The sequence below is a fragment of the Nyctereutes procyonoides genome, unplaced genomic scaffold (genome assembly GCF_905146905.1).
Source record: "Nyctereutes procyonoides isolate TBG_1078 unplaced genomic scaffold, NYPRO_anot_genome, whole genome shotgun sequence".
NCBI classification, from domain to species: domain Eukaryota; kingdom Metazoa; phylum Chordata; class Mammalia; order Carnivora; family Canidae; genus Nyctereutes; species Nyctereutes procyonoides.
In genome coordinates this window covers 34,855,162-34,880,737 of record NW_026575042.1, presented here as the reverse complement: position 1 = coordinate 34,880,737, position 25,576 = coordinate 34,855,162, and the positions used below count along the sequence as shown (strand labels likewise).

The 25,576-nt window shown below is 38.6% G+C and overlaps 1 protein-coding gene across 1 annotated transcript in view; it reads right to left on the bottom strand.

Moving 5' to 3' along the window:
* The window catches only part of ARMC8 (armadillo repeat containing 8), a 105,789-nt gene extending 87,367 nt beyond the window's left edge, over window positions 1-18,422 (bottom strand). The window contains exon 1 of the mRNA XM_055321151.1: window positions 16,926-18,422. Coding sequence (XP_055177126.1) covers window positions 16,926-16,970 — 45 coding nt within the window. The 5' untranslated portion in view covers window positions 16,971-18,422. The remainder of the gene's footprint in view (window positions 1-16,925) is intronic.
* Window positions 18,423-25,576: the final 7,154 nt, after the last annotated feature.

The window sequence follows — 25,576 nt, the reverse complement described above, 5'->3', positions numbered from 1 at the left end:
ACCAAAGAGAAATCACAGAGCTGAAGAATACAATCACTGAACTGAAAAATATACTGGAAGGATTCAATACACTGGAAGACAGAAGTACAGATGAGTGAGCTGGATGATAAATCAATGGAACTCAGAGCAGCAAAAAGAAAAAATAATTTCAAAAAATGAAAATAAGGGACCTGAGGAACAACATCAAATGGAGTAACACTTGCATTATAGGGAATCCCAGAAGAAGAAAATAAAGGAGCAAAACACTTATTTGAAGAAATAATGGCTGAAAATTCCCCTAAAGAAGGAAACACGTCCAGGTCCAGGAAGCCTAGAGAGTTCCAAAGAAAATGGACCCAATGAAAGTCACACTAAGACAGATTTTAATTAAAAGGTCAAAAATGAAAAATAAAGAGAATCTTAAAAGCAGCACAGAATAGCAAATTGTTTTCAAGGGAAACCCCAGAGGTTATCAACAGATTTCACAGCAGAAACTTTGCAAACCAGAAGACTGTGGCATGACATATTCAAAATGATGAAAGGATAAAAATCTCCAACCAAGAAAACCCAGCAAGATTATCACTCAGACTTGAAAGTTCTCCAGACAAACAAAAGCTTTAAAAGTTCATCACTAAGCCAGCCTTACAAGAAATATTAAAGGGACTTCTTTAAGCTGAAAAAAAAAATTACATTAATAAAAAGAAAAATTAATAAAAAGCAAAAATTATCACTGAAAAGGTGATATAAAATAAAGGTAGTGTATTAATGACTTATAAAGCTACTAAGAATGTTAAAAAACAAATATAATAAAATTAACTAAAACCACAATACTTAGTTAAGAGATACATAAATTAAGAAGATGTAAAAAGTGACATCAAAAGCATAAATTGTAGAGTGGGAGAAAGTAAAAATATAAAGTTTGGAATGTGTTCAAATTTAAGTTGCTATGAACTTAAAATAGACTATTACATACACAAGATGATAGATGTGAATCTCATAAAAACCACAAAGCAAACTATTATGGTAAATACACAAAATAAAAAAGGAATCTAAACATAACAGTAGAGAAAGTCATCAAACCACAATGGAAAAGAGAAAATGAAAAAAGGAGTGGAGAAGAACTACAAAGCCAGAAACAAAATAGCAGTAAGTACATACCTATCAATACTAACTTTAAATTTAAATGGTTTAAATTCTCCAACCAAAAGACACAGAGTGGCTATGTTGACTTTTTTTTTTTAAGATTTTATTTGTTTATTCATGAGAGACAAAGAGAAGTAGAGACACAGGCAGAGGGAGAAGCAGGCTCTCTGTAGGAAGTCTGATGCGGGTCTCGATCCCAGGACCCTGGGATCATGACCTGAGCCAAAGGCGATGCTCAACCACTGAGCCACCAAGGTGCCCCTTTCATTTTTTTTTAAAGAGACCAACAAGAGACTCAATTCAGAAGGACAAACACAGAGCCTGAAAGTGAAGGAATGAAAAAGATATTCTGTGCAAATGGAAACAAAAAGAAAACCAGTGTAGCTTCTTGCATCAGATGAAATACTTTAAAGCAAAGATTGGGTGTGCCTGGGTAGCTCAGTCAGTTAAGCATCTACTTTTGGCAGATCATGATCCCAGAATCTTGGGATCTAGCCCCACGTCAGGTTCCCTGCTCAGCAGGGAGTCTGCTTCTCCCTCTGCCCTTCACCCTGCTTGTGCTCTCTCTTGCCCTGTTCTCTCTTTCTCAAATAAATTAATAAAAAAAGAAAAAAATCTTTTTTTTTTTTAATAGGCAGAGACACACAGGCAGAGGGATAAGCAGGCTCCCAATGAAGTCCAATGTGGGACTCGATCCTGGATCCCAGGATCACGCCCTGAGCCAAAGGCAGATGCTCAACCACTGAGCCACCCAGGCGTCCCATTAAAAAAAAAAAAAAAAAGCAAACAAAGACTGTAATAAGGGACATAAAAAGGCACTACATAATAATAAAACAGTCAATCCAACAAGAAGATAAATCATTTATAAATATATTTGCACCCAACAGAGAAGCTCCAAAATACATACATCAAATATAGACACAAAAGGAGAAACTGACAGCAATATAATACCAGTAGAAGAATTTAACACCCCACATACATCAATAGATTGATCATCCGGACAGAAGACATTGGTCTTAAATGACATAGTAGACCAGATGAACTTAATAGACACATACAGAACATTCCATCCAAAAGCAGAATATACATTCCTCTCAAATACACATGGAATATTCTTCAAGAGAAATCACATATTAGGCTATAATACAAATCTCAATATCAGGAAGACTGAAATTACATTAAGCATCTTTCTGACCACAATGGTATGAAACTAGAAATCAGTTACAAGGGAAAATTAGAAGAACTACAAATTCGTTGGGGATTAAACATGTCATTGAACAACTACATAGAAGAAATAAAAAAATACCTAGAGACAAATGTAAACACAAACGCTACATATCAAAATCTATGAGATACAGCAAAAGTGATACTAAGAGGGAAGTTCATAACAATACAAGCCTACCTCAAGAAACAAGAGAAATCTCAATTTGACTTTACACTAAAGGAACTAGAAAAAGAACAAACTCCAAAGTTAGCAGAAGGAAGGAAATAATAAAGATCAGAATGGAAATAAATAAAACAAAGACTAAAACACAATAGGAAAGGTCAATGAAATGAAGAGCCAGTTGTTTGAAAAGAAAAGCAAAATGGACAATTCTAGTTAGATACACCAAGAAAAAAAGAATAGAGAAGATGCAAATAAAATTAGAAATGAAAGAAAGGAAGTTACAACTGATACTACAGAAATATGAAATCATAAGACTACCATGTACAAGTATGTGCCTACAAATTATGCAACACAGAAGAAATGGATAAATTTCTAGAAATTTAAAATCTTCCAAGACTGAATCATAAAGAAATAGAAAATCAGAATAGGCAGATTACTAGTAAGAACATTCCATCAGTAATAAAAAATCTTCCAACAAACAAAAGTCCATGACCAGACAGCTTCTTATTAGTGAATTCTAAAAGATTTAATTCAAAATTTTAAGTTGATCCTTCTCAAATTCCTTCAAAAATTCAAGAGGAGGAAAAGCTTCCAAGCTCATTTTATGAGGCAGGCATTACCCTGATACCAAAACCAGACAAGGACACCACAAAAAAAGAATATTATAGCCCAACATCCCTGATGAACATAGATGCAATAATCCTCAACAAAATATTACCAAACTCTACAACATATTCAGAGGATTATACATCATAATCAAGTGGGATTTACCCAGGATGCAAGGATGTTTCAACATCAAGTGGAATAACACCTGCATTATAGGAGATCCCAGAAGAAGAAAATAATCAACCAATCAATCTTATACACATTATCAAAATTAAAGATAAGGGATCCCTAGGTGGCGCAGCAGTTTGGTGCCTGCCTTTGGCCCGGGGCGCGATCCTGGGGACCCGGGATCGAGTCCCACGTTGGGCTCCCAGTGCGTGGAGCCTGCTTCTCCCTCTGCCTGTGTCTCTGCCTCTCTCCCTCTCTCCCTCTCTGTGACTATCATAAATAAATAAAAAAAATTTTTTTAAATTAAAGATAAAAATCACATGGCCATCTCAATAGATGCAGAAAAAGCATTTGACAAAATTCAGCATCCATTTATTTTTAAAAACTCACAAAGTGGGTATACAGGAAACATACTTCAAAATAACATAGGCCATGGGCAGCCCGGGTGGCTCAGTGGTTTAGCACCGCCTTCAGCCCAGGGCGTGATCCTAGAGACCCGGGATCAAGTCCCACATCAGGCTTCCTGCATGGAGCCTGTCTCTCCCTCTGCCTATGTCTCTGCCTCTCTCTCTCTCTCTCTCTGTGTTTCTCATGAATAAATAAAATCTTTTAAAAAATAAATAACATAGGCCATACACGACAAACTCACAGCTAATATACTCAATGGTGAAAAGGTGAAAGCTAAAAAAAAAAAAAAAAAAAAAAAAAAAGAACAGAAAAGGTGAAAGCTTTTCCACTGAGCTCAGGAACAAGACACGGAAGCCCACTCTTTTCACTTTTATTCAACATAGTCCTGGAAGTCCTAGGTACAGCAATTAGGCAAGAAAAAGAAAAGGCATAATACTGGAAAGGACAAATTCAAATGCTCACTACTTGTAGGTGATATGGTATTATATATATAAAATCCATAAACTCCACCAAAAAACTACTAAAAGTATAAAAGAATTCATTAAATTTGTAGGATACAAAAATCAATACACAAAAACTAATAATGAACTATCAGAAAGAGAAGTCAAGAAAACAATCCCATTTATAATTACAACAAAAAGAATACCTAGGAATAAACTTAACCAAGGAGTGCAAAGACTCATACACTGGAAATTGTAAGATACTGGCAAAAGAAACTGAAGACACCAATAAATAGAAAAATATTCTGTTCATAAAATGGAAAAATCAGTATTATTAAAATATCCGTACTACCCAAAGTAATCTAAGGATTCAATTCAATCTCTCAAAATTCCAATGACATTTTTCATAGAATGGTAACAATTCTAAAATTTGTATGGAACCAGAAAAGACCTCAAATAGCCAAAATAACCTTAAGAGGGAAAAACGAAAACAAAAATAAAAAGTAAGCCAGAGGTATCATGCTCCCTGGTTTCAAATTATACTACAAAGCTACAGTAATCAAAACAGCATGGTAATGGCACAAAAACAGACATACAGATAAAGAGAACAAAACAGAGAGCCCAGAAATAAACCCAATTACATATGGTCAATTAACTTATAAAAAAGGAACCAAGAATATACAGTGGAAAAGGACAGTTTCTAAATTATGTTGGGAAAACTGAATAGCTACAATGCAAAATAATAAAACTGGACTACTATTTTACACTGTATATAAAAGCGAATTTAAATAGATTAAAAACTTAAACATACAATTTAAAACCATAGAACTCCTAGAAGAAAACACAGGCAGTAAGCTCCCTGCCAATGGTCTTAGCAATGTTTTTCAGAGGACTCCAAAGGCAACAGGAACAAAAGCAAAAGTAAACAAATGTGAGTATATCATACTAAAAAGCTTCTGCACAGCAAAAGAAACCATCAACAATGGGCGGCCTGGGTGGCTCAGCGGTTAAGCATCTGCTTTCGGCTCAGGGCATGATCCTGGAATCCTGGGATCGAGTCCCACATCAGGCTCCCTGCCTGGAGCCTGCTTCTCCCTCTGCCTATGTCTCTGTCTTTCTCTCTCATGAATAAATAAATAAAATCTTTAAAAAATAAGTTAATTAAATAAAATCATCAACAAAGTCTGATCTTTTCCTTGCAGGTAGCTACCATGAGCTTCCTATGTATTCCAATATTCCCACCAGCCTCCAAAATAAAGAAAAATGAGAAGAAAATGCCCAAGTACTATTTAAAACTCAAGATTTGGTGTTGTGTTGTTTTTCTTTTACTTTTTGAATTCTGGTAAACTTCTGCCCCATTAGAACTCAATCATATTCTCATTCAAATTCTTTCAGACCTGTCACATTGGTTTTTTGCAACTATTTTTAACCTTTACTTGTTTTATCATGGGATTCATACCTTGGTGTTTCTAGAGGTTCATAGCATCCTCTATCTCCATATTAAGCAAAGCCCTAATTTCTGCAGCCTCTAGCTACTTTAGAAGGTTTCTAAAATGGCACTTCAGCTTGACTGGACCCTATATGCATAGAATATAATAATATAATTATGACAACTGAGACTCTTAGAATACAATCAGCTTTACTTATTTTTTAATTTTTTTTAAAGATTTTATTTATGGGATCCCTGGGTGGCGCAGCGGTTTGGTGCCTGCCTTTGGCCCAGGGCGCGATCCTGGAGACCCGGGATCGAATCCCACGTCGGGCTCCCGGTGCATGGAGCCTGCTTCTCCCTCTGCCTGTGTCTCTGCCGCTCTCTCTCTCTGTGTGTGTGACTATCATAAATAAATAAAAATTTAAAAAAAAAGATTTTATTTATTCAGGAGAGACATACTGAGAGAGAGAGGCAGAGATACAGGTAGAAGGAGAAGCAGGCTCCCTGCAGGGAGCCCGATGCAGGACTCGATCCCAGGACTCTGGGATCATGCCCTGAGCTGAAGGCAGATGCTCAACCACTGAGCCACCCAGGCATCCCTACAATCAGCTTTAAATTTCACAAACACAATCATGAAAATACTTAAATACATAATTTTTAAATTTAATCTACCTGGATAAGAGGCAACCCTGAACTCTCAATAAATAACACTGAAAATCAGACTTTACATGTTAAGGAAACACTTGAAAACAGTAAATCAGGGCTCAGAGTTCCAAAATTCTAAAATGTAAGGCTGTGCACACAGTTTTGTTTTGTTTTTAATTAGGTGTTTGAATATATGGCTCTGACACTTTATATAATAGGATACGACAGTGGGTAAGTCTGCCTCTCTAGTTCTCAGTTTTCCCCAATTAAAAAAGAAAAATGGCAAGAATGAACTAAAGTTCATCTGCAGATTTCTTCCAAAAACTCCGTAATTCACACTCATATAAAGAGGGTTTTTTACTTTCATAATTTAAAAGCCAGAGCAAGCTAGGGACATGAAGAGTAGCCTTTACTTTTTCTGTAGTGAATTTTTAATGTAACAAAATATTAGGGCAGCCCGGGTGGCTCAGTGGTTTAGCACCGCCTTCAGTCCAGGGCATGATCCCGGAGACTTGGGATTGAGTCCCACGTCGGAATCCCTGCATGGGGCCTGCTTCTCCCTCTGCCTGTGTCTCTGCCTCTCTCTCTCTCTCTGTCTCTATGAATAAATAAATAAAATAAAATAAAATAAATAAATAAATAATAAATAAATAAAATAAAATATTATTATAGCTTCTGTGTAATATCAACAATTGCTATAAACATACTTTGGTGGTTGCAAGAACTGGAAGCAATTTAGTATTCATGCCTCTTTCTAATCAGGTACTGAAATGTTTATTCTTTTAAAATATGGTCAAATCACAAGGAGTTGTTTGGGTTTGGATGATCTTTAAGGTTCCTTCCTACTATTAAATTCTATTCACTTACTCTTCAATATAGCAGGGAATGTCTAAAGATTGAGGGCCAAGAAGAGATCCTTCCAGACAGAGTAAAGAACTAAGTAAGATACAAAGCAGAATATGGAAGTCCAAGGAGACAAAGGTCTAGGGCATAGGAATGACAAGGATTGTGATCAGTTTCACAAATACTGAGATGCTCTCTGGGTTCTCTGAGGTTCTTTAAAATGCCTCCCAAGATGGTAAGATAGCTCAGGAAACCCACTAGAATGTATACAAATGCTTGCTTCTCAATCTTGACAGAACAAGAGTGAGGCTATTCAGACATGGGTGGACCACAAGAATAGTTTAAATTATTACTCAAGATTGAAATCATATAATGACTTAGAGATCCTGGGTACCATCTTTCATGGTACACCTTGTAACTGGTAGTGTCCAGAGTAGCTGTCTCCTGATTTTTTAAAAAGGACTTACTTGCTTCTGATTCTTAGACAGTGAATATCCTTGCATCGGAGCTATCCATGGTGCTTGACTCAGACTCAGCCCACCGCTTCAACAATTGGTACATTAGCTTTCCTACTATAGTACCACTAAGGATCTGTCTGACCTATCACCCACACTGTGCCTGTGACAATCATGCCACTATCACCAGCCACTTGTAATCTCTGTCTATTCTGTTTTGCCTGTGCCCAGACCCCCCAAGTGTCTTTGTGGATTTCCAGCTGACCTACCCTTTTCCCCCAGGCCTGCTACACCATTTACTATACAAAACCATTTCTGTAAAGGTAGTGCACCTTATAGATCACTACATATTCCGGGCAAAAGATCATGGTTCTTCAGAACCAAGTCTCCACATGATATGTGACATGAATTTCAAAACCTTATTATTGTTACAATTTTTACATTCAAAAATGAATGCAAATGACCTCTAAATTTTGCTATATATGTTTTTGAGACTGACTCTGGAATTAGTAAAAAAAAAAAAAAAAGGAATTATTAACTCAAGATTGATGTGTAGGTTTCACGGAATCATAAACCACTTGAAATTATGTGATTCTTTAAACAGATGCACGTTTTTCTGGGGACAAGGGTGTTGAGACTCTTAGCCTTAATAAGTCAGAACCACTGATCAGTATGGGGATGACTCCCAAATAATGATCACCCCAGGTTTATGCACTAGATCTTTATGTGTGTGGTACAACAAATACATGTGGTCTTTGTCCCAGTTCCTGGCACAAAGCTATTAAAACTCTTGGGACTTCCTAAGTGATAGGAGTGTCTCTGGTTATTCATAGATTGCCCTTTGAGCACACTGAGTTTATGCTAATGAACATTAGGCTAGGGCCTCAAGAGAGTCTCAGGATAAGACTGGTAACCAGAAGGACCATGTGATTAGAGGGCTGGAACTTCCATTCCAACCCAGCAATCTCTGGGAAGGGGAAAAATGGTGTGTGAGGGGAGGAAAGGGAGTGCTGGTGATTAAAGCTCAATAAAATCTGACGAGTTTCTGGGCTGGTCAATGTATCCACATCCTGGGAGAGTGGCATACCCCAATTCCATGGGGACAGAAGTTCTTGCATTTGGGACATGTCTGGATCTTCATGTATCTCATCATCTGGCTGCTCATCTGTATCATTTGTAATAAACTGGGAAACATAAGTGAAGGTTTTCCTGAGCTTTGTGAACCATTCTAACAAATTACCGAAACCAAGGAGGGCATTGTGAGAACCTCTGATTTATAGCTGATCAGCCAGAGGCACAGAAGAACAACCTGGACTTACAACTAGGACCTGATCCAGAACAAACTGGACTTAGAACTGGTGTCTTGTAGGACTGAACCCTTTACCTGTGGGATCTGACTCTATCAGGTCAGGCAGACAGTGTCAGAATTGAGTTAAATTATAAGACACCTGGCTGGGGTCCATGGAGAACTAGAGAATTACTTGGTGGTATGGAAAACACTCCAGAATATCCAACTGCCTATTGGACAGCTCTAAAACAGGAATGTCCAGAAAACACTGCAAACTCAGCATGTCTAAAATGAAATTTATTTTTCCTCCTTACTTCCTAACATGCTCCTCTCCCAATCCTCAGTACACAATACTACATAGTTGTAAAGGTAAAAATCCTGTCAATCACGTCTGATTATGATAACTCTTTTCTTCATTCCCCTTATCCAATTAGTGACCACATATAACTTTTTGAAAGCCTAATAAATTCTTAAAACTCCTGTAGTGAAAGAATCTCATGTACTATAATAATTTTGCAGATGGTAAAGACCACCAAATAGTAATAGATCATATGAACCGGAAACTTTTCCCAATGGACCACAACTTTTCATGTTCATGAGGCAGCATGATACTCCCTTATCATTCCCCCCTCCTCCAATTAACTATATTATGAATATACTGGAGAATATAGCTAACTCATTATTCTTCTGATTTTATAGAAAGAGGATCAGTTTTCCTTTATCAAAGTGACAAGTTGGGGATGTTTCTGCAAAACAGCTCTTATTTGGAATAGCTTTCAATCCTATCTAAATAGTCCCAGGGATCATAGCACCACTGCTCAGCAAAGGCAGCTGTTCTCCAGTTTCCAGAAAGTAAAAGGAATATTTCTTTGTCAGTAACTCCGTATCTTTACCCAGAAGCCAATATGACAGATGGCACTGCAAAGCAATTGCCAAATCAGGAATAAAAAAGATACAAGTCAAAACCATTGAAATTCCTGGCTCCCAGCACTATTTTGAAATTCTTAATGAGAATGGAAGGACACAGGAGCTAGATCTCCAATGAAATAGAAAGACCCTACATGAAAGTGTTTCTAACTCTTTGTAAAGCTTAAAAGACTCCTTGAGCACTCAATGTCTGAATTCAGGTGGCAATCTTCCCTTAAAGAGACAACCTTATGCCTGGAAACAAACAATGATCATCTCCCATTCCTCACACATTGCCAGTAAAGACTTGGAAGTTCATACTGCTAAATTCCTTTTAGGAACACCTCCTAACATATCCTGAGCTTCCTCATGCTTTGTGGAGTGAATTAATGACAAAATTTAAAATGCATTGACCAGATTTTGCTTTGCATTTATTACTAAAAACCAAGAGGCCAAATTCATGCTTATCATATAGCTGGGCTTAACTTCACATAAAAATTCTTCCTATTGTCAGTTGTCCATGTTAAGAGAGCAAATCAATATGCAGCTTAAGTCCAACAAATGCTTATAATTACCAAGGACAGAACAAAATCAAGGAATACCCTGAATCAGACTTGGAATACCCTGTATAGTTCTACTAGCTGCTTGTCAAAAAGGCATAATGGCACTAAGAATACATTGTTAAAGAAGACAACTAAAATTAATAGATGCCTTAGCTGTCTACAGCAGCCTACAATGCTATGCAATAAAATTTTATTACTTTGCCTCTCTCAAATCATTACAAAGTGACCACAGTAAAATGCGATCATCCTCTTAACAGAGTCTTTCACAAAGATAAATTTTCATTTTGGTTAAGTCCACTTACTAATTTTTAAGGTTTTGTTTTGTTTTTTATAATTTTTATTTACTTAGGATAGTCACAGAGAGAGAGAGGCAGAGACACAGGCAGAGGGAGAAGCAGGCTCCATGCACCGGGAGCCCGATGTGGGATTCGATCCCGGGTCTCCAGGATTGCGCCCTGGGCCAAAGGCAGGCGCCAAACCGCTGCGCCACCCAGGGATCCCAAGAAAAAAATTTTTAAATTAAAAATTAGTAAGTGGGGATCCCTGGGTGGCGCAGCGGTTTGGCGCCTGCCTTTGGCCCAGGGCGCAATCCTGGAGACCTGGGATGGAATCCCACATCGGGCTCCCGGTGCATGGAGCCTGCTTCTCCCTCTGCCTGTGTCTCTGCCTCTCTCTCTCTCTCTCTCTCTCTATCTTAAAATAAATAAAAAAATAAAATAAAATAAATTTTTTTTTCTTAAATAGGTCATGTTTTTGTTATTATGTCTAAGACTTCTTCACTAAGCCCAAGGTTCTGCAGATTTTCTCTTCTTTATTCTACAAGTTTCACTTAATGTCTTACAATTGAATCTATGATCCATTTTGAATTAATTTTTGTATGCTGTGTGAAGTTGAGATCAAAGTTTATTTTTTAACCTATAGTTATAGAGGATGAAAAGATATTCTACAGACTTGGGAGAAAATAAAGAAAGTTTATTTTTTAATCTATAGTTATAGAGGATTGAAAAAATAATCCACAGACTTGGGAGAAAATATTTGCTAAGCACCTGACAAAGGACTCATACCTAGAATCTATAAAGAGCTTTCAAAACTCAGCAGTTAAAAAACAAACAGTACAATTAGAAAGGGGGCAAAAGGATATGAAGAAATACTTCACTAAAGTATTTCTCATATTCAATGATATGAATGGCATATAAGTAATGGAAGTATTTTTGACACTACTTGTCATTAGAGAAATGCAAATTAAGACCATGGTAAGTTATCACTACAAATCTACTTAGAATAGATAAAACAAAAAATGACTTCCAAATGCTAGTTGAGGGTACGGAGAAACTGGATCTCTCATACATTACTGATGGGAATGTAAAATAGTATATCCACTCTAGAAAAGTGCTAGCTTCTTTAAGAACTAAACATACATTTACCATATAACCTAGTAATTATACTCCTGGGCACTAATCTCAGAAATATGAAAAGTTATGATCACACAAAAACCTGTATATGATTGTTCACTGCAGGTTATAACAGGCAAAAACTGGGAATAACCAAAATGTGTAACAGGTTTATAGCTGAAATATGACATCCATACCATGGAATACTACTTAGCAGTAAAAGGAACAAACTATTGATACACACAACTTGGATGGATCTCAAGAGCATTATGTTGAGTGACAAAAGTCAATCTCAAAAGGTCACATACTGTATTTATGTAACATTACAGAACATGACAAAATTACAGAGGTGGAAATTAGGTGTTACCAGGGGTTAGAGATAGTGGGCAGAGGGTGTAGGTAGGTTTGAGGTAGCATAAGGGAGATTTTTGTGATGACAGACTAATTCTTTACCTTGATTGTGGTGATGGCTACACTGTACACATAATAAAATGATAAAGAACTATATACGTACTTCTACCAATATCAACTTCCTGGTTTTGATATTGTACTATAGTTATAAATAAATGTAACTAACAAGGGAAACTGGGCAAAGCATGCACAGGATCTCTCTGTACTATCTTTGCAACTTCCCATGAATCTATAATTACTTCAGAATAAAAAGTTTTAAACAATCAATGTGAAATCATCCAAGAGTTGGGAAATATGGGAGAATTTATAAATTTGTTGAAAAGGGTAAGGCAAACCAAAGTGGAAACCAAAGATGGCTAGGGATGATCACCATGTGGCCTAGAAAGATAGCGGGAGGGCAACCCGGGTGGTTCAGCGGTTTAGTGCTGCCTTCAGCCCAGGGCATGACCCTGGAGACCTCGGATCATGGAGCCTGCTTCTCCCTCTGCCTGTGTCTCTGCTTCTCTCTCTCTCTCTGTCTCTGTCTCTCATGTCTCTCATTAATAAATAAAATCTTAAAAAAAAAAAAAAAAGATAGCCAGAGAGTTTGTTCAAATCCCCAAAATAGATAGTTCAACCAAACATTTACTGAATACCTAGTATATGCAAGACATGGTGCTATAAATACCAGTGGGGTTAAGAAAAAGGTCAAGCACTTACCTCTGAATTAATTTACTAAGACAGAACAATTATTAAAGGCCTCAGGGCTTCTGCAAAAGCAGTTTCCTTTGCCCAGAACACTCTTCTGTTTTTCTAGTTAATTCTTAACCATCCCTAAACTCTCGGTTCATTATCACTTCTTCAGGGAAATCTTCCCTAGCTCTCCTCACGGCCCTCAATATCAGGTTCCTCTACTACATGGTCATACAGCACCCTATATTTTTCATTCATAACACTAATCATCATTCACAATTAAAGAACTGTGTAATGATTTGATATCTATACTCATTAGGCTAAAATTTCCAAAGGGCAGAGATAGGTCTGTGCAGCTCACCACCGTATTCCCAAACCCAGCGCCATGCCTGGCAAATGACAGAAGTTCAAAATATATTACATGAATGAATCCGTACAAAGCTATAATTCATATGTACAAATGAGTAGGCAGACAAGAAGTTACTGGGTTTGGAAGAATCCAAGATCACTTCAATCTGGGAAAGACAGTTTATATGGGATAGACAGTTCATGCAGAAAATAAAGAATCTTACATCCAAAGTGAACAGGATTATCAGCCTTTCATCAATAGGAACCTACCAAAGAACTGAAACAGGAAAGCAGTATGTCCAATGTCTTCTATAGGAAAATTACAGTAGAGAACTGAAAGGTTAAGACATAAGGAGCGGTAAAAGTAATTCTGAGGACACTGTGGTAGTGCAGGCACAAAAATGATATGAGAGGGTGGCCATGGGAACAGCCAGATGTCTGAAACACTAAGAGCCAAAAGAACTTAAGGACTGATTAGATACAGGACCATGAAAGGGGGGGAAGAGCCAAAGATAATTCAAGAGGTTTAACGGTGACTGATCAATGAAAGACAGTACCATTAATAGAAATGGAAAGTCTCAATTAAGTCCTCTTGGGAGAAGGGAATGTGCTTTGTTAGAAGTCTCAGGTAAGACATGAACAGACATTTCTCCAAAGAAGACACATAAATAGCCAACAGACACATGATCACTCGGCATCAGGCAAATACAAATCGAAACCACAATGAGATACCACCTCACACCGGTCAGAATGGCTAAAATAAATAAAGTCAGGAAATGACAGATGTTGGCGAGGATGCAGAAAAAGGGGAACCCTCTTACACTGTTGGTAGTAATGCAAACTGGTACAGCCACTCTGGAAAATAGTAGGAAGGCTCCTCAAAAATTTGAAAATAGAGCTACCCTATGATCCAGCAATTGCACTGCTGGGTATTTATTTACCCCAAAGATACAAATGTAGTGATGTGAAGGGGCACCTGCACCCCAATATTTATAGCAGCAATGTCTACAATAGCCAAACTGTGGAAAGAGCCCAGATGTCCACCTACAGATGAATGGATAAAGAATGGCATATATATACACAATGGACTACTACTCAATCATGAAAGAAAGAAAGAAAAGAAAAAAGAAAAAAAAGAAAAGAAGCCTTGCCATTTTCAATGATGTGGGTGGAACTAAATGATATTATGCTAAAGTGCAGTAAGTCAATCAGAGAAAGACAATTATATGATCTCACTCATACCTAGAAATTAAGAAACAAAACAGGATCATAAGGAGGAAAGAGGAAAAAATAAAACAAGATGAAATCAGAGAGACAGACAAACCATAAAGAGACTCTTAATAAGAAATGAACTGTGAGTTGCTGGAGGGGAGAGGGACAGGGTGATGGGGTAACTGGGAGATGAATATTAATGAGGGCATGTCATGAGCACTGGGTATTATATAAGACTGATGAATCTCTAACCTCTACCTCTGAAACCAATAATACAATTCAATAATTTATTTAAATTCAATGATAATTCATTGAATGATAATATAGATACTAATGGGAAAAAATAGATACTAGAGGGGGAAAAAAGTCTTAGGTAACATCCATGCAAATGAAGATGTGAGACTAGGTGGGAAAAAGTCAAGGTTGGCAAGGTAATCTATGAGTTGATCACAGTTAAGGTTGTAAGAGTGAAAGAGATCTCCCATGGGGAGAAGGTACAAAGGGCCTTGAATGAAACCTTTAAAGGCATTTGATTTGCCCCTTGCTTGAACTATGTTTATCGGACTGTGGGCTCCTTCAGACTGTAAGATCCCTGAGGGCATATCTGATCTCATCCTTGCATTCCCTAAAATGTATTCCATTACAGTTTTGTACATAACTGGTGCACAGTAAGCAGCCTATATTAAAGGAATCAATTATTTCAAGGTAATTTCTGATTAATATTTCCTGTTCCACCTGCATTCTATTTCAAAAGGTTGTGCCACAGTGATGTCTGATTTTCCAAGGCTCTGTAACTGGTGAACTGACAGACAAGGTGTTGGGACTTTGAAAAATAAATTAGACTTCGGTGACATTAGAACTAAAGCAAATCCCCAGAATTAGGGAATACTCTTCAAGAAGTTTCTGCATAGAATAAAACAGGAAATATTTTTACTGAGGGAGTGAAACAAATGAAAATTTTCAACTGTAGGCATGACACAAGTTAACAGTGTACAAAAAGTAAAGCTTCAGGTGAAATAAAGGATAAACATGGGCAGCCCGGGTGGCTCAGCGGTTTAGTGCCACCTTCAGCCCAGGGCGTGATCCTGGGGACCTAGGATCGAGTCCCACATCGGGCTCCCTGCGTGGAGCCGCTTCTCCCTCTGCCTGTGTCTCTGCCTCTCTGTCTCTCATGAATAAATAAATAAAACGTTAAAAAAAAAAAGGATAAACAAGATAATTAAAGGGAAATGAGGACAGTTGAAAGGCATACTTAAAAAAAAAAAGAAACATGAGGGAAAAGTCATTCACCTGCTCTCCCACAAAATATTACAGAGGTAGAATAAAAGACAAACCTTAAAAAAAAAAAAAAAGGCGAACCTGATTCAATACCTAGATGAACAGTGTTTCCTCCATTGCTGTATAAAATAAGGAAAAGGACTGCTAAAACCCATCAGGAGGCAAATCTGGTGACAGTCCCCATCCCCCCAAATTAAATGATCTAGGTTATGGTATGCCACAGCGTTCTAACCCTGAATCACAGCTAATGCCCTAAGGGCTTCCAGATAGGTGAATCAATGGGGGAAGTCAGGGGAGAGAAAAGAAACCCGCTGGAGTCACAGATTCTAGGAACCTGACAAATCGAAGCATCTGTAATCCAACCACCCTCTCAGAATCAGACAGCTTTCCCCAAGTCTAAAAGATGGCCAACCAGTCTTTGCCTATTTCCAACAACAGCAGATGGACCATTGGTAGGTAAAGTGACTCTTCTCTGAGTTGGACAGCTCTGAATCGTTGTAAAAACCCTCTGGAGTTATTCCTCAGTAACTTTCACTCCGGGTCCTGGTTCTCAAGAGCCATAGAGTGAAAAGTGAAAGTTGTATTTCCGGATTTAATTTGAAGAAAAAACAAAACAAAACAAAACAAACAACTAGGTATTACTTCCTGGCGAGTCAATACATTCCCTTCTTTCAATGGTAGTAGGAAAATTTTAATTTTTTCTTTTTCTCAGCGTTTGACTCCCCTTAAAAGCAGAAGAAGAAAAAAAAAGTAATGCCAGGCCCAGGTTCCTTTAGACTCGGAGCTGCGACCTCCAGAGCAGGGCAGAGCAGAGGGGCTCAAATAACTACACACGCTGCAGCTGACGTGAAATCCCCGTTGCCAAGAAGCAAGCGGTTCTACCCGGTGCCTGGCCGCTCGCAGGCTGTGGGGGCCGAAGTGCCTGCACCCCTCGTCGCCAACGCCGCGGGGGGGCTGGACGGGCGCTCCTTCCCAGGCCAGGAGCAAGCCCCGCGCCCCACAGGGTACAGCGCTCGGCCCGGAGAAGCGGCAACGCTAACAGGAAGGTTCAGCGAAGCACCTGGCAAGACCCAAGCCGAGCCGCGGGACCAGCCGCCCGTATGCCCAACCACCCCGTCCGCCAGAGGCCACCTGAGCAACGGCACCGGTGGGCGCTCCCGGAGTTAGACGTTTCTGGCTCGGTCGGGGTCCCGTCTATTCCTCCCGCCCACCCTCTCTCTCCCCACGGCCCACAGCTGAGCCGGAAGCCACCCCAAGGGGTGGTGTTCCAGGAGGCACTCCATGTTTGGGGTGAGTGTTGCGGGCCGGCCCGAGCTCTCGAGCTGGCGGGCGGTTGCGGCGGTCACTCACCGAGAGGACGCTCATGCGGATTGGGGTCTCCAACAGGCACGCCATCTTGAGCCTTCCCACCCGGCTACGGCCGGTGCCGGCGCGGGGGCCGGCACTTTCGACAGGGAACTACTGGGCCAACGACAGGCACCTTCTGCGGAGAGACAGGCAGACAGACGAGAACACACCACACTCTAGGCACAGCTGAAGTACGACCAGGGCCCGCAGAGGGGAGAGAAAAGGAAAACCGCGCCAAGCGTCTCCTGACGAATCGTCGTCTCAGAAACGGCAGCTACTCTCAGCCTGGGTTAGAGGTGGGAGCGGGCAGCAGTTTCCGCATGCGCAAAGAAGATCTGCCGGCCCCACCTGCCGCTCGCGGTGGGCGGAGCCACGGGGGCGGGGTCTCGCTCTTGGAGCTGCAAACTTCACGGGCTGAGTCGTTACAATGCAGCTCACCTATTCACATGGTAAAGAGTCACATATGTAATTTGAAGTTCACGTTCCTATACATTATCTCGCTCCTTTGCAGCAGGTTCCTAGCGTGGTTATCGCCATTTTACAGATGAAGGGGCTGTGGTCTCCGAACCAGGTCTTCGGCGTAATCGACCCATTAATTCTGGCGTAGTGTTAAGAATAGATACTCTGGAGCCAGAACGCCTGGGTTAGTCTTTGCTACTTCACTTATCAGTTGCATTACCTCCAGCCAAGTTACTTAACCTCCCTATGCTTCGGCTTTCTCTTCTATAAAATAGGGGTTATGAGAACGGGAAACTAAAGGTCTTTAGAACATGACTGGAATGTAGAAAGCGTTATGTATATGTTACTATTTCCTCAGTCTCTGAGTCAAATAGAAAAAAAGGGGGACAAATATCTGAGAATTAACACTAAAGCGCTCTGATAACTGAAGCCAAATGAAAACATGCTTCTAATGATATTTTCTAATTAATTCAGCTTTCCCACTCCATGTGTGTGTCTATGGGTGTGGTGTGTATGTGTGTGTATAAAACAGCCCTGGACTTGGCTGGACAGGTTTCACCTTCCTGCTGTCTATAACCAGTCAGTTTTCATAGAGTGGTTGCAATAAACCTGTTTCATTACTTGTTTTTTTTTTCTATTTTTATAGCCACTCCTTAATCACGCTGTTACTACCTCTCCCCTGCCCTAGAGCAATAGCCTTCCAACTGATCTTGTAGCCTCTAACCTTTTCACTTTGCTTCTCACTGCTTTCTATTCTAGAAAGTTCCCCTTAAGCCACTTTGCTTTTAGCAAAGCCCTACGTTAGAATCTGTTTTTGCTAACCAAAGAAACCCAAAGAGAATTTTTGCTTTTATGAAAAAAAAGGTAGTAAATGAAAATAGCAGTGTGTGTTTTGCAGTGAGCCTTTGTAAGGCACCTGTCAACCACAGGCAGCAGGGGAGAGTGACATCCCCAAGCTCTTCCTCTGGGAACTACATTCAGCATCTCAGCATCAAGCCACCCATAGCTTTGAACTGTATCTGTGAGCATCTGTGCTTTATCTCCATTTATTTTGTTCATTTGTTCGTAAGATATGGCCTAAGGTATCAGAAATGCCTAAAAGAGGTTATTTTTCAGCTCTGGGAATGCTCAAAAATGTTTCCATATGAAGTTATGGTATTCCTTCTTCACTTTATGCCATTTTAGTTTAGAAAGTTTTAATAAGAACACTCTAGCATTAAACAGCATAAAGAAAAAACAAATATATATGTATCTGTTAATATAGCTGTTTTGGGTCTTTTTTTTTTTTTTTATGATAGTCACACAGAGGGGGGGGGGGGCAGAGACACAGGCAGAGGGAGAAGCAGGCTCCATGCACTGGGAGCCCGACGTGTGATTCAATCCCGGGTCTCCAGGATCACGCCCTAAGCCAAAGGCAGGTGCCAAACCGCTGCACCACCCAGGGATCCCTGTTTTGTGTCTTTAAATAAATTCTTAGATGTTAAAAAGAAAAGAACACTCTAATTTTGCATTGTGGGGGAAACCTGTACTTGGTTTTCAAATTTATTGTAGCCCTAATCATCCTTCCTCGTGGCTCTGTCTTCCCAAACAAACTGTTGAGTTTCTAGAAAGCAGGAATTTCACTTCAGATTTTTCCCTCTGTAGTATTCTCCAAACTTCAGTAATCTGCATACCACCCATGCAAACTTTGTCATCTGAACCTGGGTGTTGTTATTCACTCAGTATTTTTCTTTAAAGTCAACTTCAATTCATTAAATAGTTTAGCTTCATCCTAAACCATAAGAGTCTGTAAAATCAAGTTTTTGTGCTTATTTTTATTCTAGTACATATTAACATGATAACTACAAAAAAGTTTAAATGTCCACCTATCACCTAAAATCATGTCATATTCTGCATACTATAACATAGCAGAGCATAACACTTGAACAGAGGATATAAAAGTATCGAATGAAATTTCAGCTGACATTTATATGACATTTATATTTATAGAGTTGTGATAGCTGTATTTATCCATGTTCACCAATTACCTCAAGCAATACATCCTCCAGGAAGCCCTTTACCCAAGTATAAGTTAGGTGACCCCTTCCCCATGTTTTTATACATCATGTTCTTTTTTTTTTTAAGATTTTATTTATTTAGTCATGAGAGACACAGAGAGAGGCAGAGACATAGGCAGAGCAGCAGGCTCCTCACAGGGAGCCCTATGTGGGGTTCAATCCTGGAACTCCAGGATCACGCCCTGAGTCCAAGGGAGACAGACGCTCAACTGCTGAGCCAACCAGGCGTCCCTGCATCATGTTCTTGCGACTAACACAGTATATCCAACAATATATTTTAATTTTTTGGTAATTGTTTACTTGTCTCGTCATTATACACTTCAGGGTAAGTACTAGGATTTTTATCTGCTAAGTCTTTTATCTCACTGCCTAGTGTAAAATAGTCACTTAGTAAATGCTTATTGAATGAATTTTTTACCTAGTTTGGGCACCACCAAAGGCAGATCATGGGATAGTGATTTCAGTGCAGGTAGTTTATTTGGGAAGTGTTTCCAGAGAACAGAATTGATGGGTCAGGGAGTGTAAGAAAAGAAAGAAGGAAAAGTCAATATAAGGATCCATTATTGAAATCATTGCTTACTCCTTTAGGGCCTCTGAAAAATGTACAGAATGCTCCCCCGATGTCCCTCTTGAAGTTGGAGCATTTATCCACTCTCCCATCCTGCATTGGTTGAGGATTTCCCCAGGGCTGGTAACTGTCCTGGATTGTACTTGTGCTCAGAATAGAGAGGGCTTCCTTAATCTGGTATAGAAAAGCAGAATCTGTTGGCTTGCTTTTGGGGTGCAATACTGACAATATGAATCTGAGCTTGCAGCAGAACCATCATTACAACTGTGGCTGAAATCAGAGTGGACAGGAGATACGGAATGTGACTCAAAGAATCCAACACCTCTGCTATTCAGGCATTTCTGTTTTATTTCCAGAAGACTGACATAGCCATTTTACAGGAAGGAAGCATTGATTAGTAAACTTTTAAGCTTGAGGATCAGGATCTCATTTATAGTTCAAATTTTGCTGCTAAATAACTGTAGGTTTACTCTTCAAAGCCAATTAATGAGTGGAAATTGAGGGGTAATAAGAAATTTTGATAAAACTTCCATGTAACAACAACAAGAAAACAGGTAACTGGCACTGTGGTGAGTGAGAAGAGGGAAATATCTACACTGACTTCCCTACAAACAGGAATGAAATTTCTTCCCATCCTTCCATGGCTCTTATCTCAGAGCAGTATTAATTTCTGAAAAAAATGACAACGAAGTGTAAATTTAATAAGGAAAAATAGTAATACAAAATGAAAAGTAGCCAGAAAGAAATCTGAAAGGTACTTAGAAATATCTAAATGCAACTACCAGGTTAGAGAAAGTCAAATTCTTGAAAGTAGAAACATACCTATGCAAAAGGAGGAAAGCATAAAGTATAGAAGAATAGTTGTAAACCAAAAACTGAATGGCCTCAAAAGGAATTTAGAAGCAGCTTTAAAAGGATTTGACAATAGAGGAGAGTCTTTAGCTAGATCAAAAAGAGAAAATGTATTAATGGTGGTGCAGACGAGATATAGTTCAGTTTATTTTTTTTTAAATTTATGATAGTCACAGAGAGAGAGAGAGAGAGAGGCAGAGACACAGGCAGAGGGAGAAGCAGGCTCCATGCACCGGGAGCCTGATATGGGATTCGATCCCGGGTCTCCAGGATCGCGCCCTGGGCCAAAGGCAGGCGCCAAACCGCTGCACCACCCAGGGATCCCTAGTTCAGTTTAACAGTCACTAACTGTGGGGTTACTTGTACACATATTTACTAGGGATTCAAAGTGGTTTAAAGACATGGTTCCCAACTTCAAGCAGGCAGAAATAAAAGTGAGACTCTGAGAGAGGTTCAATAATTTAAGTTTGCTCAGGGGTTGAATAAGAGGCTCAATCAATTTGAGCACAGGTTTCTCTTTCAAAATTCCTACCAGAGCCCTCACAGTCTCCTAGGACTCCACAGGCCTATCCTACATGGGACAACTAAGCACTCGCCTAAGCAACCAGCTAATTAAGCAAAATCTACAATGCCTTTGCAATGGGAAATAATGCATTAGTAATTCATCAAATGTTTGGAAGGTACAAAATATGCATATGCATAAAGCAGGAGTAGTAAGGTATTAAAAAAGTCTTTTATTCAAAATTACAGTAAAAAAAAGAAAATGTTCTTTTTACAAGCAAATTTGGTAGAATTCCAACTTACAGATAAAGATGATGGAATTTGAAAGCCACCACACGACAACCATGTGAGTTATAATTGAAGCAAAAATCACCAAGGGATGCTTAAATTGATGAAAATATAGTGAAGAACAGGATATTTATCCAGTCTCAAAGTATCTTCCCACAAATTACTAATGATAGTAGAGAAATTTGGTAGACACCAGTTTATTCAAGCAATTTTGATTAAAATCACCACTAATGAGTTAAATAGACACCACGATAGGATGTACTGATAAGGTTATAGCATCACTTCCACAGTATTCCTGCCAAAAATGCATGAGTGTAATGATGAGGAAACATCAGACAAATCCTAATTGAGGGATATTCTACAAAATAACACACTTATATCCTTTAAAATTGTCATGAAAAGCAAAGAAAAGCTGAAGAATTGTTCTAGGTTAAAGGAAACTAAAGTGACATGACAACCAAATGCAATTTGTGATCTAGGATTGAATCCTGGACAATGAAAAAAAAACCATTTTTTTCCCCTCTTGTCACAAAGGACATCAACAGGAAGGTTGGTGAAATTTGAACAAAATCTTTAGATGATTGTTAATCATTGCTAATATCTTGACTTTGATAATTATATTGTTGTTATAAAGAGAAAGCCCTGTTTTCAGGAAATACCCAGTGAAGAATTTAAGTGTAAAAAATTAAGTAGTTGTGAATTAAGCAATTGTTTTTTCTTTAATAATGAAAAAAGAAATCATTTAGAGAGTTATTTTTAAAAAGAGGACCAAGGATCCTAGAAATGTATTCATGCAACAAAATATATATTTTAGGTACCCACTATGTGCCAGGCACAGTGCCCAGGAGTGGTAATATAATTATGAGCAAGATAGATAACATTCCTTGTTCTCAAAAGCTTTCAGGCAAAAGATAAAGAGAGACAAGAAAATAAGTCATTAGAATGTAGAATAATATGTATGTAGAATAATATGTATGGGGCTAAGGCAGCATCTAGGAAGGAAACTTCATGAGACCTGAAGTCCTTTTGGTGGAGGTGGCACCCCAAGCTCTGACCTGAAGTGTCAAGAGGAACAGACCAGGCAAAATCCCTGAGTGTTACTCCACACAGAGCTTGGCTTGTCCATAAACCTTCATCCACTTGAAAAATTAAGACACCACTTCTCTGTATTTAGGTGTAGAAACACTGGTAGATCCTCTAAAACTAATGCAAAGACAAGAGCTCTACTTTCTATAAAATCAGCAGGTCTTCAGTTGGCTATACCATCTTCTGGATTGCCTGGGTAATAAAAAGACACCTCCACCCTGAACAATGACGACCACTTTAGGCAGATGTGTTTGAAAATAAAGACTTGAAGATGACAGTTTAGGTAAGTAAATCCAATTTTTTTTTTTAACCATTTACAATACAGAAATGGAATCTGGAAGTTACCAAACTTGTAAACGAGAGATAGTGAAGGTGTTTTCTTTTTAATTTTTTTTATTTATTTATGATAGTCACAGAGAGAGAGAGAGAGAGAGAGAGAGAGAGAGAGAGAGGCGCAGAGACATAGGCAGAGGGAGAAGCAGGCTCCATGCACCGGGAGCCCGATGTGGGATTCGATCCCGGGTCTCCAGGATCGCGCCCTGGGCCAAAGGCAGGCGCCAAACTGCTGCGCCACCCAGGGATCCCAGTGAAGGTGTTTTTTAAAATGAAATCAGAAAGTCCGGTGATATGTCTGACAAGTTTAAGATTCAGAGGCTAGAACCACAGAACTTTTATTCTTTTGTGATGTTTGCCCCTCTTAAGTTTTTGTTTTACCACCACACACTTGCTCTCTTCTTAGTTTTCCTGTAGGGTTTGCTGCCATCAGGTGGTGGTAGGTGCCAAAATCACCTCATTCAATTCTGAGATACAGATAGCAAGGATAGATGTTTTTCTTGATGTCTGTCACATTTTATTTATAAACAGACTTGAAAATTCATTGCTCAGCGATGCCTGGGTGGCTCAGTGGTTGAGCGTCTGCCTTTGGCTCAGGTCGTGATCCCTGGGGTCCTGGAATTGAGTCCCGCATCAGGCTGCCTGCAGGGAGCCTGCTTCTCCCTCTGCCTATGTCTCTGCCTCTCTGTGTCTCTCATAAATAAATAATTAAAATCTTAAAAAAAGAAAGAAAAAATTCATTGCTTAGATATCTCCATAGCTCACTCCTTTACTTCATGAAGGTTTCTGCTTAATGTCACCCATCAACATGGTCTTCTAGAATCACCCTATATGCATGAAATACCCTACTCCTCATCTCCGCATTTCCTATCCCGTCATACTGCTCTATTTTTAATCATCCATCTTTTAAATATGGTTCTTTCTTCCTGTGTTCTTCATTTTTATTCAACTCTTATTTGGCTGGATTTCACTGTCAAGTCATTTTTTTCATCAAAAAGGGCCCCTGGGGTACTGTTTCCTTGGAATTCTTTTATGGCTAAACACATCTGCTCGTTGCCTTATACTTGAATGACAACTTGGCTGGTATAACATGTAGGAAAATAGAACCCATTCTAGGTATTTTAAGCAAAAAGATCACAACATTTTTGGAAGGGCTAAAGATGCAAACTAGGTGGGGGGAGGGACATATTTTACTTGAGATCAGGAACAGTAGCAAGCTCACCATTACTGAAGGAGCTTGAGATGTTGAGCTACCACTATTATAGCTAGAGCCAGAAGAGAACAGAAACAGCTTTTACCTATCTTCTCGCTTCTTGTTTCACTCAAGTGTTTCTCATTTGCAAAACAGAATCTGGACCTCAACTGGCAAGGAAGTTTAAGAAATGATGGTTTCTTAGTTCTAGCACCTGCAATGCATAGATGAACAAAAACTAAAAATACACACACAGAGAGAGAGAGAGGGAGGGAGTATTTTATCTATCTATCTATCTATCTACCTAATCTATCTATGATACATTATATATATAAATTACATATCATATGTAATAGGTATTATATGAAAGTTGCAGAAATGATACTCCTTTATCCCTAAATGTATAATACATATATATACAATATGTAAATTTCCTAAAAACAAGTGATATAACCACAGTACAATTAACAAAATCAGGAAATTAACCCTGATGCAATACTATTGAATTTACAGAACTTATTCTGTATTGACCAATTGCCCTACTAATGTCTTTTATAGTACAGTATTTGTGAATCTTCTCTCTCCTTTAATTTTTAATCTTTCTCAGTTTGTCCCTTTTTGCATGGGCATTTTTTAAGGAAAGACAAACCAGTTATTTTTCAACTGTCTCAATTCCAATTTGTCTCCTATTTTTTAAGATTCAAGTTATGCATTTTTGGCAAGAATACCACAGAAATAATGTATGACATATCAAGAGGCACATGATGTAGATTAGTTCATTCCTAATAAGATTAACTTTGAAAAAAAAAAAAGATGAACTTTGATCATTCTTCTGTTAAAGTGGTGTGTGCCAGGTTTCTCTAGTGTAAAATCCTTATTTTTCCTTGTATTATAATTACCATCTTCTGGAAAGATACTTTGAGACTATAAATAATCTCAAATAATAGATACATTGAAACTATATAAGTATCCTATTACTCTCTAAAGTTTTACTCAGTGGTCTTAGTATTAGTTGATTCTTGCTTGAAACAATGGTAATGATGATGATGTTAAAATAGTGATCTCTAATCCAACTTTCCTTCCATATTTACCAATCAGCATTCTTATGTAAATAAGATCCCTTTCTTTCCTCTATTACTTATTTATATCAATATAGAATACAATTAACACTTGAACAACATCAGTTTGAACTATACAGTCCACTTATACATGGATTTTTTTTCACAGTACAGTATTGTAAATGTATTTTCTCTTCCTATGATTTTCTTAATAACATTTTTTGATCCAGCTTACTTTATTGTAAGAATACACTACATAA